This window comes from Dermacentor silvarum, chromosome 6 (genome assembly GCF_013339745.2).
Source record: "Dermacentor silvarum isolate Dsil-2018 chromosome 6, BIME_Dsil_1.4, whole genome shotgun sequence".
Taxonomy (NCBI): Eukaryota; Metazoa; Arthropoda; class Arachnida; order Ixodida; family Ixodidae; genus Dermacentor; species Dermacentor silvarum.
The window spans coordinates 126,101,902-126,117,649 of NC_051159.1; the positions used below are offsets into that span (position 1 = coordinate 126,101,902).

Below are 15,748 nucleotides of genomic sequence, written 5' to 3' on the forward strand. Positions count from 1 at the left end.
GCTCGATAACTGTCCGCTTTCAGAACGGAAGGGCTCTAATTTACTGTGACGATTCAAGGCAACACTGCCTTGTTTTTCAAATATGGAGTGCTTCGCCGACTGACCGTGACCATGTTGTGTGTCGCCGTATCTCAGTCCTTTTCTTTTTATAATTTCTACTTTTAACCACTCACATGTCCCCGCCACTGCCCTTTCTTGTAATATGACCAGTCAGAATTATGTCCCGGATAACCTTCCTGCCTCATTTTTAATATTTTTCACCTTACTTAACCTGCAATCAGCGCTAAGACACTATAGTAGTAAGTATGAAACACAGTTCTGTAGCCATGGCGTCTACCTATATCCGTGTTGTGGACACCGGCTTTTTATCCAATTCAAATCTAAACTAAATGTGATTACCAGAAGAATGATGAACTATTAGTATTGAAGCCAGATGTTTGTTGCAATAGAACACCAGTGGTTTATTGAGCTTGTTGCCACTGGCGTTCGTGAAAATTGATCCTATTTCCCGTGTGGACATCTTGCACCCTCACCGGCGACCAGAATGATCCTAGGAGTACATTTAAGATGCCATGTGATGGCACCGGAAGTTCAGAATTATAAACCAGCACCACGCTCCCCACCTTCAACATACATCGACACTATGTAATATGGCAAATCGCGCAAGGCGGAGGAACGATCGGGAAAAGAAAAATTGTAATGCACCCGAATTTAGCATGAAGCTATAGAGGAAAACCTTACGGGTGTCTCAGAAACAAGGCTTTTTAGTTGAGGAAACATTCGTGGGTCCCGGATCAGGAGAAACTTTTGCTCGACTAAAAGGCTTTGTCTCCGAGAAACCCGTATGGGTATTCTTTTTATCTTCATACTACATTCGGGTGAATGACATGTTTTCTTTTACTATTTAATATATTTATCTATGTGTTTAGGTACAAGGAAGAAGTTTCTGCCTGAACGAACTTGAGATATTGTGACTGCGTACAACGAGATGCCACTGTGCGCGATATGTTTGCTCAGACAATGAATTTTTCAAGTGTAATAACACAATAACAATGACAATTTGCTATAGAAAGTGTTGCGCCACTATAAGCTTTGCGTGGTTCTAAGGAGGATACGTACTTGTATATCTCACGTGCTGGTAAGGATCCTACATGTACATAAAAAAGGGCCCGATAACCATCACATGCAATAATTCCATGGGATCAGATGACGCATTCCAGGAAAACTATATGATTTCGTAGCGATCCTATGGTATTATTCTATAAGGAGTGTGTGGGGCCTTCATATTCAATTTATGTAGGGCGGTGCTGTGACATCAGGAACCACGCCAAGGCAGTTATTCCAACGTTGCTTTAGTTATGGCCTATATTTGCTCCCGGGTGTTTAAGTTCTTCCTTTCAATTTTTTTTTCAATTTTTTAAACGACCTAGGAGGAAGACAATTCTTTCTTCATATGTGATCTGCTTGAACTGAAGAAAACGCTCGAGCTATGGCGCCAGCAGCTACCAAGGGTGGTTCCCTATTTCGGTAAGAAATGTCCGCACAAGATTTGCATCCATGGCTATAGCGTCGATGATTGAGCGTTTTTCTTCTCAGTTCACATTTCGCTTTGCCAAACTGTTTGGATTCAACTATTACTATGTTGATAGCTTGTGTCACGATAACTTGTGTAAAGATGGATAAAGACGGTCGACAACGATACTCAAAATACTACCTGGGGTTCTAGTCTGGACGTTGTCGAATTGCGGCATACTGTCGAATTCACTCTCTTGTCAGCTCTGATTGGCCCAGAAGGCCACTACGGCCTCTGTGATTGGCTGGAAAAGCCGTCATTGCAGTATTTGTCAATATGAAGGAATTTGACCATGTCCCGAAAAGCGCCGCGAATTCATCCAGTCAGTATATCCTACGGGATGAGTCACTGTGTGTAGCCTGCAGTGTCTTGAACATGACATTAAGCACTGAAGCTGCTTTCGTAGCGGCTTTCGCGCTGCTTGAATACAGTCGCCAATTTGATCAAAATTTACTAACGCTTCATTCGCATTCGAGTTAGGGGGACCCAGAGATACAATTGCGCAAAAGCGTGCATGTGCGCTTCCATTGGGCCCCTTGTCGGACAAACTTGGGGAGAAAAAAAAAAAAAGATAAAGGAGGGGAGGGGAGGGATGCGCACGTATAATATAACAGTAAAAGTGAATAATCCTTGTCGCGAACGGCGAACAAGTTCAAGTTAAATTTGGTTTCATGACATGAATGTAATGTTTTCTTCTTGTGTGCGTGTTTTTTTCTTTGGTCTATGCCAGCTTGCCGTGCTCGCTGCCAGTTCGCTTCATGCAAGAGCAGCTTGTTGGGAGTTGCCACTGAATTTTGCGCCATCTTTCTTTAGATTTTCTACGCTGTTAGTGCCGTATCAATGTGATTACGGCGTATTAGTGGCAACCTTGAGCAAGTGTATATGCGCTGATGTGCAGGCGTGTCAAGCAAGCTGACTTCAAAGTGCATCACCGCCCAATCCGTGGAAGTCTCTGCCGTGTTTGATTATAACGCGGGCACTTCTGAAGTGCTGTTTGTGCACTAACCTTGGTGGAGGTAACGGAGAATGGCGCATTTTCTCACTGACAGTGACAAGAACGCCAGCACTCGCCGTTCACCTTATTTTGCGGCATGCAGTTCCTGCAGGCACGGCACCTTTTTTTTTATCCAGCGGCCGTGCTGCAGGCATCCGCTTTTACTCGTCGTTTCCTGTTTCTTCGCAGCATCACTCGACGTTGTAATCGTAATTTTTTTTTCAAGAGGCCGAAAGTATCCTCCCGTTATATTCGTGGTCGCGTTAAAATGCGTACTATTTCAAAACCTAGAAGATTTAGCCAAGCTAAAGAAAATGAAGGAGCTGGACAACCTACACAGTTACATTAGCGTGAACTTAAATTGAAACATGGAGGCTTAGATTCCCTTAATGCTTAGTTGCCACGATCTAATAGCCCTTCCCTCGATCAATTAGTTTTCTGATATTACGGTGCAGCACGGTGCTGTCAGCGCCCTAAAAAGAAACGCTTTGAGCCCATTAGAACTGAATGGATGCAAATAATTAGGTTCAATACAAAAGCGATGCGTTCAGATGGTAATTTTGTTATCTTTTACAGCGATAAAGTCGTGCACAGATCGCATCGTCATTCGAACTCTGGCGATGGAAGGAGTCAACTTTGACTGTTCGAACAAGGTAAGACAAAACATCACGCACGCAAAAAAAAAAGAAAAACAACAGTGTACTCTAAGGAAGCAGAACTGTCATACTGGGGTGAACCTTTGCGCCCGCGTCTACAAAAAGAGTTACAAAAGACTGACTTCTGCTTACAAGGGACGCAGCAACGTAAATATGTCGTGCATATTGGCAAACAATGTTCACAGGAACAAAATTACTAAAACTGTCGCAACGCAATGCCCAACCGATGGAACAGCTAATTTTATTATCTGAAATTAGCTCTGCGACCAGCACCCTGGTTGATCACTTGACCATCAGCGAAATGACATAATCCTAATTCAGTCTGTTTTTCTAATATCCAATAAGTCTCACAGTCGAATTGCGGTGTTCACATTGATGAATAATTTCTACCACTTGTGGCTTTTAAATGGGCATATAAGCCTAAGCAAGCGAAGATTTTTTGAAGGCGTTGTTTGATTTGGCTGCTGGAGTCGGCAATCGAACTCGTGACCTCGCGCATAGTCACTGAGCTCATACTCACTGAGGTTCTGCAGCAAGTCTTACTTCGCTCTTATGATCAGAAACCCCTTACTCACAATATGTTTTCTAAATAAAGTGGTCACGACGTTTCGGTACCTAGCACCAGTCTTTCGATTACTATATTGATGATAAATCACGGATTGATGACTTAATGTTGAAATATTGATGATATCATTGATAATGTCTTGATGACAAAGCCGGTTTTTGTGGGCTGTTTCGTTGAAAGAGAGAAATTCAAGCTGTCCTGAGCTCTGGAGTCGACCCCAGCCGCATCATCTACGCAAACCCAGCAAAGCAGTCATCTCACTTGGACTTTGCTGAAAGCACTGGCGTCACTTTGATGACCTTTGACTGTTTGGAAGAGCTGCAGAAGATTAAGGACAAGAACGCCAGGTTGGTGCAATCATGCAGCTGGGTGAGACTTTGTGCATAAATACACGAAAGGGTGCTAAATCAGGCGAATGCAAAAAGTCCGTCGTTTACTACGTACTGTTTTAGAACGTGCTCTGCATTCTACTTGTTTGTTTTGTCATTCCCCAGCGGATATGTGTTTACTTTTTTCCCACAGTGCCTAACTTATAGCAGATGTAGGGTATTGTGTTGTTGTTCATCATATTTCAGTCGAACTTCTAGAAGATGTACTACTGCGTATTTTTAGATTTCGAGGTTCATTCAGGCATCATAAGAGACTCCTTTTGATTCGCGTACCAGGCTAACAAAAGCTTTTAGCGTGGGTGTGAGTGTTATGATAGTTATATAATCGTGTATAACTATGCTTGTACCTACGTGATGTGTTTTCAGCTCAATATAAGTAAATAAATAAATATAAAAATAACAAATATTTTTGTACTTGTCCTTTACGAAAAGGAATGAGAAATTATGGCTCAAGACAGACAAGGCAGACTTAGAGATGGGGGGGCTTTCTTGGTAAACGCTGTGAGGCGTGTTGGTGATGTGGGAAGAGTAGGAGTAGATCTTAATGACGAGAAAGGAGGAGAGGTCGGCCTGGAGAGCGTGTCTCTAGCCTGCTGCTCCTCAGTGGGGTAAGGGAAAGTGGGAGATACAAGGAGTGGTAGGTGGCAGGTCATTATGATATCGTACAATGAGCTACTATTTACACACGTTGTCCAATACGCGGATGTGCGCTTTAGACACACTACACGCAGAAATAATCTTGTCCACACAAAACGTTATCGCGCAAAAACATCTTGCTCTGTCTGCACGTCTCACAGGTCCTAAAGACGACCTTCTAAGTAAATGTCACATAAAAAGTTCAAGAGTGATCTTATGGTTGGGTACGGTCAACTCTTCTCTACGCGCCTAAAATATTTTCTTCCGAAAAGAGGCCCGCGAATGCACGCAAAGTGCCTCGAGCGGCCAGTCGCGCTGCAATTTTGCGTGTATTCGAGGGCGTTTTTCACGCTCGGAAAAACACTTTTATGTAGCACGTACTGAGCAGCAGAAAGCTGTATCGGGAGTTTCTCAAGGTGCTCTACAATTTCCTCATTGAGACTTTTCATCTAATTATAATAATAGAGAAGTTGATTATTTAATTGAGACTAATTATGTAATCATGCAGGCGGAATGCAAAAAATAATCTGAGTATCTCCAAGCGGAGAGGTCGGCCTGTGAGCAAACAACATTAAATTGGTTCGGTCCAGCTGCGTGGCATTTGCATATTTTTAAATTTTGGTGCTGGATTGTTGAGACATCCTGTATAATGTGATCAAGCACATCCTGTATGAAGCTTTTTCTGCTAACTTCCATGACCCCCAGAAATGGTGACAACTGTATAGATATGCACGGGGACTACTTTGACAAGACTGAGAGTCATTCGTTTTTCAGTGGAATAAGTGATTTTTTACCAGCTCGGTCCCTGAACGTTTCTGACAAAGATTGTACAATCGCACAATCAATGATGAACAAGCTTCGATGCGCTGAAAACGCCACCAACGGGCGATGCTCGGAGTGTAGCTTGCCAAGAGTAGGTATCCTCCTATTGAGCAATTACGTCATTTGAAGCTTTCGGCGATGTCCTGCTCACCCATGTTCTGGAATAAAAAATTAAAAGGCTAGCTGTTAGCGTTGTACGTTTTCACGTGTCACAAACCCAAGTCTAAACTGATAATTGCATTGTTTACAGGCTTCTGCTGAGAATTTCACCACAAAGTGAAGATCAGGAAACAAAAATGGCACGAAAATACGGCTGTCGTTCTCCCGAAGCTGAACATATTCTACGTGTTGCCACTGACCAAGGCCACACTGTTGTCGGCATTGCGTAAGTCGGTATCGCTCTTTTTTAAGTTTCTTTGCATCTAGCGTTCTTTCGCAAGCTGTTCGCATCTTGTAAAGAGGATAAAAAGAAGAGTATGTGGTAATTTGATTAAAAAAAGAGTGTTGTTCGTGTTCTCACGCGCACTGAGTGTGGCCGTGACCCGTTGTTGATTATTCGCGAAAATTTTTACGCCTTGCTGGCTACCATTGTCACGTGGGGTTATACGTTGTGGCACCCATAGAGTTTTCTATAGTAATCAAGACAGGGAACTTCGGCGCTGCGATCGTTCATCGGCCATGGGAATGATGGGTAGTACGTGGATTTGTCTGATCTTTTACTTGTGTATTCAGACGTTCTTGTGGCTTCGTTTATTGAGCTTTATCTGGGCCTAAATTGGCCTAAATTTCAGAGCAGTTTATACATTTTTTAATGCAGAGGGTAATAAGAATCTTCAAGCACTCGTAATCGCTGCTAATTGCAGTGGTTCCGCTTGTCCGCTCGTCCGTGGCGTAGATGTTTCAATATCGGGCTTTTGTGCTAGAGGTCCTGTGTTGAAATTCTGCTGTCTAACAAGTTTAACAATGTGAATTTAATTATTTATAACGCCATACTTTCTTAAAGATGATACCTTTGCAAAGTCACGACGCCACTTAAAGCCAGAAGGACGATGTTTAGGCAAATCCATGTATACTACCCATCATTCCAATCATGCTGGCTGAACTGGCCTGCTTGCAGCTGCCGCAGTCACTAGCGCCGCAGTTCACTCTAGTAATTGTATGAAACTCTATGGTAGTGCACATCATACAACGATGTCAATGACCTTGGCACCGCACCCACCGTCATCGGGCGGTCATGCATTAGCGCGCTGCTCTCAGTTTCACTCGTGATATGTATGTCGCGTACAATCTTCCGGTTTCTACCACGTTTATTTCGGGTGTCTTCGATGTGAGGAGAAATGAGGATGTGAGGATGACGATGTGAGGATGCGAGGATATTCGTCGGGAAAGGAAGTCGCAGACGTGCTATAGCTCCAGAGCGCCAGCTTTGCGTGTTTCTGCCTCGTTTTGTTTGCAAGATAACGTTATCTTGCAAAGGAAATGGTTATGCGCAAACAAAACACGGACACAGTAATCGACACGGACGAGTGCAAAACTGAGTCGTCCTGAAGTGTTGCCCTACATACATCGCACCTCTCATAACTTGAAGAAGGTTGCGAGTAGGCACGCGGTGCCAATTGTTTTTTCAGCCCCGCGTAAGCTCGCTGGGCTCTGACCGAGGATTTGTGCTGCTAAAGGTGGATACACACGCGAGGGCAAAATCCCGCCTGCTCCGCGGACAAACAGTGACGTCAGCACTTGAATCCGGCGCAGCCGAGTTAGGTCGCATTCGCACAGCCGGACCGCCTTTTGCGGAATCCGCGTGCTTACTCTCGACTCCAACGTTTATTAGCAGCTGCGCGTTTGCATACTCGGCGTGCCCTATATGCCATAGTGCTATGAATCCCTTAACAAGAACCAAAAGAGTGACGGTTGCCTCGTCACTTAGCGTTTTTTTTTTTTTTTGTGCACCTCACTCATGTTGAAGTCACGCAGGCTGCGCGGTCTGAGTAAATAGAAATGCGCGCGCATCCACGACTCGCCTTTCCCGCTGCATCACAACAAAATACACGCGGTCACTGCTGCACAACGAAATCACACGTGGCTCAAAGCCGATAACACGCCATCGTAGCCACGCCAATGCGTCCGATGTTGACGAATTTGACGCTGACTACGCTAAATTGAGGTCAGACGACCGCCAAAGGGACGGATGGAAATACCGGCGAGCATTTTCAATCCGGACCGCGAGCGGAGGAGCCCGGACTAGGCGAGGGCGGCACGTTTTGATGACGCGTGCGTCACGTGATACGCCATTTTCGCAGCGGATGGCGTATCACGTGACGCGCACGTCATCAAAACGTGCCGCCCTCGCCTAGTCCGGGCTCCTCCGCTCGCTGTCCGGATTGAAAATGCTCGCCGGTATTTCCATCCGTCCGTTTGGCGGTCGTCTGACCTCAATTTAGCGTAGTCAGCGTCAAATCTGATAACATCGGACGCATTGGCGTGGCTACGATGGCGTGTTATCGGCTTGGAGCCACGTGTGATTTCGTTGTGCAGCAGTGACCGCGTGTCTTTTGTTGTGATGCAGCGGGAAAGGCAAGTCGTGGTTGCGCACGCACTTCTTTTTACTCAAACCGCGCAGCCTGCGTGACTTCAACATGAGTGAGGTGCACAAGAAAACGCTAAGTAACGAGGCAGCCGTCACTCTTAGTTCTTGTTGACGGATTCATAGCACTATGGCATATAGGGCACGTCGAGTACGCAAAAGCGCAGCTGCTAATAAACGTTGGAGTCGAGAGTAAGCGCGCGGATTCCGCAAACGGCGGTCCGGCTGTGCGAATGCGACCTAACTCGGCTGCGCCGGATTCAAGTGATGACGTCACGGTTTGTCCGCGGAGCAGGCGGAATTTTGCGCTCGCGTGTGTATCCACCTTTAATACTGGAGGATGCGGCAAAAAGCACGAGCCGCCCTACGTAAAATGCGCGGTTGGCGTTGTGTACGAAATTCCGCTATCATGTGGAAAGACGTACGTAGGGCAAACTGGCCGGTGCGTCAACGTTCGTGCAAGGGAACATGAGCTGTCGATTAAAAATAATGAGAATGCGCATTTGCCTGCGCACATCCGGCATTTCATGTGTGTACCAAATTTCCGAGGCATCAAAAAATTTTGGGCAAAAGCCGTGATACTACTGCCCGTGAACTGTTGGAAGCCTTTTATATTTCGTCAAAAGGAGATGGCTGCATGTATAAGTGATACATCAATTTATTTAAAAGAAACTAAGATAATGTTCTTGCGCGGCACGTTGTAATCTTTGAAGTGTGTCATGTGAAAAAAAAATTGCACTCGTCCGTGTCGATTACTGTGTCCGTGTTTTGTTTGCGCATAACCATTTCCTTTGCAAGTATGAACCAACTCGCCCAGCAGAAAGTTTTACTGAACGTTATCTTGCTTTTGTACTTCTTTTTTCTGCGGCTGATATTGGGCTTTCAGATGTGGTTGCAGAGCGCATGTGCAGCAGCCATATTTGTTTAGTTGTTTCAAGATAGTACTAAGGCGGGCTCTAGCTAATTAACAGTCCAGCGGGCACTATAGTGACGCCCTGGGAAGTCTATAGTTTCAAAGGACACGAGCCTTTGGAAACAAGTCACTAACTGGTTACACTTTTCACGGAGCCCATGAGCACACGTGCAGTGTGTACGTGCACTTGTTTTTCCGCCCGTTGAACTCTTTACAAAGACTGTCGAAACTCTGAATTCACAATGCACGGATAATGGAAATAATAAACACACTAATACTACAAATTATGCTTGTAATATCTTTTTATTTTTTTTCTGTCTCGCTTTCTTCCTCAGCTTTCATATTGGCGGAAGACATTTCAATTCCGAGAACTATCGTTTTGCCATTGAGAAAGCGAGGCATCTGTTCGACCTTGGCGCTCAGATGGGAATTAAAATGACAGTGCTCGACATCGGAGGAGGATTTCAGGGAAGCACACGGAAGCGAGATTCGTTCATTCAAGTAAGAAACAGCCTATATACGTAAAACGATCTTTTATGCATTGAAGAACAAAAGTAAATGGAACGGCTATGTATTTCGTTCCACACTTTGGAAAATATCTCGGAACTGGTGTCATCCTGGAAATTTATTTCAAGTGGATACGTCTCGCAAGCTCAGCGGCTACAATTCGTAAATTGCAATATCTGCCGTGGACTAATTAATTAGAAAGTTAATTAGCGAATTATCGTGAATGAGTTGAATATGTTTTTCGATTTCTCTTGCTAGTAATGTCCGCCTCTTCGAATAATCCCTCTCAAGGACAAAAATTATGCGTCCTGCCACAGGCGATCTTTAAAAATTTCATAAAGCTTAAAAATGATCACCCTGTAGATCGACTTATATCTTAATGCATTTTAAGGGTGTAAATGATTTTACAGTGAGCCCTCTAGTGATAGGAAGCTTTAGGCGACCTAGCCTATACTAGAAAACCCGAAGCAATGGTTGGGTGCTCTCCCACTTGCATTGTTTTGTACGCAAGGCCGATAGCATTCCTTATCTTTGGGTCCCCTATTCGTAAAAAAATCATACCGCATTAATCGTGTATCAAGTTACTGCTCATGAATAAGTAAATAAATGCGGATTTTAGAAAAGTAAGCTTATTAGACTGGGTGAAGGGAAGAACATAATGAGTGCAAGCTAGGAGACGACGGTGCGCTAAAGTGTGATAATCGCGTAGCGTGAGAAGTGCAAATGTGCGTCGCCGCTGTGTAATATCACTCCTCACCAAACAGGTATATGCTGATAAAGGGGACAGCTGCATGTCGAAAAGCGTCCGACTGGGTGACGGGCGCGTCAAATTCGGGACATGAAAATGCACTTGTGCAATAGCGCGCATGATTCCACCGTTAATACGTGTGCGAGCAAACATGAAGAAAGAGAGACAATGAGAAAGAGAGAAATAAGTTTGTTGAAACACTGCGACACAGGGTAAACAAAAAAGTTACAGTTCTTGCTATTGACAAGCTCGCAATGGAGGAACGTGCATCCGCTTTACGACCAGAGTAGGCCACGTGCAATATGTCGACATCTAAAGCAATATTAACAGAAATAAAGGAACAAAATGCAAGCTGTTTTACTCTGCGCAGGTGTGTGAAACTGTGCGCTCAGCCTTGGATGCGCACTTCCCGAGGTCTAGCGGCACGTACATCATGGCCGAGCCGGGGCAGTACATGGTGACGTCCTCATACACGCTGGCTGTCAAGGTGGTCGCCAAAAGGACGAGGGAAATGAGCGTCGATGGTATATGTCACAACCTTGAGTTCAATTGTACATCGTCTGGGTCAGTATCTCGAAGTGAGATGGGTGACGGGGGGTATGATGAGGTGTGTTGGTATTACACGGTGACGTCAACACATTATTACTACACTGATTGTCGGTTGTTCGCAAGCATAACTGATCATAACTCACCACTGCGACATTCATACCATGTGGCATACGCATGGCTGCGCTATAGGAGAACTGGTTCCATACTGCCTGTGGAGTTCGGACCACCAATGTGGTCAGAACTCCACAGGCAGTCCACAGGCTCCACAGGCAGTGTTGAGTTTAGAGTAAAGGTGTCTGAAGGAAGAAGAAGAAGAAGAAGAAGAAGAAGAAGAAGAAGAAGAAGAAGAAGAAGAAGAAGAAGAAGAAGAAGAAGAGATTGTTACGACTGGAGTATCTGCTGGCCGAAGAAAAGATGTTGCCGACAAAAATCTGGCAAATCACGACAAAGAGCTGCAGTGCCATTATTGTTTAAAGAGCTGCAGTGTCATATGTTCAATTGTACCAAAGGCAGATGATTGGCTGGAAGAGCACATCTCTGGCTTAGCATTCTACACTGGGGTTCAGAGAGCCGGTGTGAGAAAGGACGAGAACAGGGTGATGTGGCGATGCAATGCTACAACGAGTGTCAGGGATCCATTAAATTTATTATATATACTCCACATACTCTGAATTCACCTACACGAGAGGAGAGCGAGATGAACAGAAATGAGATGAGAAAGGAAAGGAGGTCAACCAGATGTAGGTACGGTTTGCTACCCTACGCAAGGGAAGGCTACTAACGGATAAAAAAAAGGAGGAGAAAGAACATTGAGAGTGCCTGCATACCGAGCTGCTCATGAATATTACAGAAGGTCACTGAGGTCTATCGACTCATGAAACAGCAGCAATGCGCGTTTCGCATTCCGAGCTCGCGATACGTGTGGACACGATCTGTACATCATCTTACCGCTACTTGCCGCCGTTGCGTCTTACTAGACGGTTCAAGTGCATATGTCACCGAGAATGCTCCTGAATGCAGGGGACTTAACGTTGTGCGGAATGCGCGCGACAATTGATAAAGAACTACCTGAACTACCATCGCGCTGTTGGAATATAGTGACTTAATCGGTGCATCTCTACGGTTACATCATGCGACGCACACGTTGATGCTGTGGGGGTTAGTAATGTTCACCGCAGCTAAGACAAACCTAGCACTTTGGTGATGCATGCCGAACGGAGGCATTCGTGCAACTCTTTTTTTTATCATGTTTGCAGGAGAACTTCGTCCGTACCACGACGTTTACGTAAACAATAGCAGAGAGAACTGTGTCCCCCGGGAAAATTACGACCTCCTGGGCATCGGATATCACCCGCTCAGCGTAAGCAAACTCTGCATGCTAGTTTAGCGGCTCATATCAAGGTACATCATTCTGGCTCTGCCATTTCAGATAGAGTACAGTTGGACCCCTTTACAACAAAACGCATGGAGCAGGTAATTTATTTCGTTATAAGAACCGCTTTGTAATAGAAATAGAACCTCCTAAGCCTAAAAAAAAGTACAAGCGTGCTGAAATATTAATGCGTTTTCACGTTGGTTTGCCTGTTGACCCAAACAGAATCAGAGGTGTCCGTATTATTTCATCAAGGAATAAAATACAGTGCAAAATTCTACGCTGTGAAACACACAATGCATGCAAAGAAGATATAACTGGGCACGCCACCTTTTCCCTTTAGATATAAGGGTCCTGTTGCATCTGTAAGGCTGTACAAATGCTGAGAAGACTAGCTGTTTGTGGAATTTGAGATAGAAACTGTATGGAAGCATAATTTTGATTTAGGGCCTGAAATGTTTTACAAAAATTACCGTAAATTGGTAGGTTTCAAAACAAAGGGGCCCTAAGTTTACAAATCTGTTACTCTGCATCAAGAACAGATAACATGTAAAGCGAACAAATCTGAGATATCAATTTACAGCTTCCGCGAATTTATTACGATGTTTACAAGTGTTTTGCAGAATGTCCCACTTTGCTATAATCATCATTTTTCAGAGTGGTGTGTAATACATCAATTCAGTATGCTTTATTAGGTGTATTAATATTTGCCGTTTACAGAATTGCCATATATCATTTTAAATTGCTGAGGCACGGAGTTGCAAACTTGATAGCTTTGTTTTTCGAAATTCGGAAATTTTGCAAATTTTATTGCGATAGCAATTATATGGACACTCAAAAGCAGATTTCTGCCGTCGGCGTCGCCGTCGCCGTGAGGTTCCGTATGACGTCAATGGAGATGAAATCGTCGCCGCGCGCCGAACGCTGTATGTGCGAGTGAAAGGGCGCGAGGGACGCGCGCTTTCACGGGGAGTGAACGCACGCGCGTTCTGCGCCGTGCTCCCTTAAGGGCTGCAGAAGGAGGCGTCTCTTTCCTCCTTTACAATCACCATATATGTAGAGCAAACGCGCCTTGTTCCGACGCGCGAAAGGCCGTGGGGGGCGGGGGGGGGGAGGGAAGGGTGGCGACGTGTAGCTGCGGCACCAAGTGCCTATTTATATCAGAGGCTCCGGCAACAGTCACCAACGCTGCACGCATTTTGTGCGAACGCGGGCAAAACGCCGACGGCGTCGACAACAGTTCTGCGTGTTGCCGGTGCTGCTGTATGTCCAAGGTTATACAGCTGATAAAGCTACTATCATTACTCCTTATAGCTCTCTACAAATTTGCTATCGCAATTGATGCTTCGCCTTTAAGGTGAAATTGCGACAACGTTTTTTATTTAAAAAATTGATGGCCTAAATCAAAAATCCACTTCCCGAAATACCCGACTTTAACGTTTTCTTTTAAATTCTACAAACCTAATAGAATTCGGTGCAATAGTTTCCAAAAAAAAAGGTTATTCCTTTTCCCTGTATAGTAGCCCACAAGAGCATGGGATCCTGTGAGCTGAAACTTCCTCTTCACTTTAAAGGCGAACATTTTGTAAAGTGCACGAGGCACAAAATCACACCTTGGAATGTTTTCAACACTCAAGGGTGCTCAAAGCACTTTAAAAACATTCAAAACACTTATTTTCATAGTGTATAGTTTAACTTAAGCTATGCAGCGCAATGTTGTATACTAATATTTCCTTAGTACTAGCAGTGGTGAGTTGGTAGGTTACTCTTTTTCTTTCTGTAGCAAAAAATCACTAACAATCAGCGCTGAAATAGATAAGTGTCCGCTTTGCCTGTATAGCTGTCCATCTATAATCTATTTAATTTGTTTATAAGATGCTGAATGTGACTTCATTTGTATGATATATAAAGAGACTCTCCATTGGTTATCTCTTTTTTTGTATTATTATGTGTGCTGGCAAACTTGTGCTGTTCTGCCATTTACCGTGCCTGTAATCGGTGTCGGACCTCGAACACTTTGAAACATACCCTTCCTGGCTTTTCATACTGGGATCCCGTTCCAGCTATTGTCCCAGTAATAAATAAACTTAAAGCCTCAAAAAGGGTGTAAGAAGCGAAGACGAACATTTTGAAGCGAAAGCTTCATTACGCTACCTTGCGCAGCCGTGGACGACTCAACAGTTTTCACCTTGAGAGCTAGAGGTCAAACCACAAGAGAGCATCAAGGTCCGTTCATAGTACGATGTTATTGGCACGCGCGCGAGCGTCATCAGACGCCGGGCGCGTCAGAGAACATTGGGTGCGCATCCGGTTACGTTGGCGGCGCCAGTACGTCGAACCATCGGTCGAACTATAGCCGCTGTTGTTCTCGCCAACGTGACATAACGTGTGGGCGCGTTCACGCTACGTCGGACTATATTTAGGCCTTTACGGAGCCCTGAAAGGAGACATTGCCGCCGTTGCTCGAGTAGAGTTGGGCCCGGCGGCGAGTTGCAACCAAGTCTGACTACTTTACTGATCACCGCAGTGTCCTTATAGGCATAAAAAATGACGAATAAACACTGTAATAATTGCGAACATGTCTGTATATCATTGCGAAACCACACCTTGGCCACAGCTCGACCAATGGGCCTAGCCAGGGCAGTGAAGCTTTCGCTATCAAGCAGGGTTAACCAAAGCTAAACCCCACCAATTTTTTTTCAGCCCCCGCACGAACGTGACTACAAGGACTTGACGACGCTGTGGGGAGCCACGTGCCACCCCTTGGACAAGTTCGAAGACCAGGTGCCCTTCTTCGAGGTGTCCGTGGGCGAGTGGCTCCTCATGGACAACGTCGGTGCCTACGGGCTGGTCAGGGCGTGCGGCTTCAACGGAACCGGATTCCCTCCGGTCCACTACAGGACCTCGGCGGACGACGTGCCTCGTGTATGCAGCATCATCGAGGAGTCGCACATGCTGCCGGGCTACAGTCAACCGCAGAGCGCCGTGATGGAGGAGGCTCGCTGAGACGGCTCTTCAGGCCGTGCAGTTTCATATTATGCTTATACATTATACGGAGATTACTAGAAATAAATGTGGCCGTGGTGTACGGAAATTGTGGGAATCATGAGTGGCGCGTAAAGCACATATCGCTTTGCGATTTGTAGCGGCTTTTGTTGAGAAAGCACATTGCAGTTTCTTTGTCTCGTCTTCTTCAGTAGGTATTAATAATTATGGAGAAATATAAACGCCAGGCAAGTGAAGAAAAAAAAATTGCCATCCGCCCGATTGCAGCACGAAGCCACAAGAAAATTCATACGTGTTTCGTAGAGAGAACCCTTGTCTTTAAAAGTATATAATCAGGGTATTCTACTAACGGCAGCGACATAGGACCGAAACTTGAAGATAAAAAAAAAGTTAAAGGAAGTGGCCGTGCGACGAGCAATCAAAAAAAAAAAAAA

General features: G+C 44.9%; 1 protein-coding gene across 8 annotated transcripts in view; it reads left to right on the forward strand.

Moving 5' to 3' along the window:
• The window catches only part of LOC119455944 (antizyme inhibitor 2-like), a 94,833-nt gene extending 79,420 nt beyond the window's left edge, over nt 1-15,413 (forward strand). For 3 of the 8 annotated variants that reach the window (XM_049669455.1, XM_049669451.1, XM_049669453.1), the window contains exons 7-10: nt 9,468-9,633; nt 10,758-10,911; nt 12,193-12,296; nt 15,012-15,413. In XM_049669455.1, coding sequence (XP_049525412.1) covers nt 9,468-9,633; nt 10,758-10,911; nt 12,193-12,296; nt 15,012-15,314 — 727 coding nt within the window. In that variant the 3' untranslated portion in view covers nt 15,315-15,413. Of the gene's footprint in view, nt 1-1,430; nt 1,528-3,143; nt 3,221-3,968; nt 4,136-5,885; nt 6,021-9,467; nt 9,634-10,757; nt 10,912-12,192; nt 12,297-15,011 lie in introns of all 8 variants that reach the window. The other 5 variants (XM_049669458.1, XM_049669457.1, XM_049669452.1 and 2 more) reach the window with 4 other exon arrangements.
• Nucleotides 15,414-15,748: the final 335 nt, after the last annotated feature.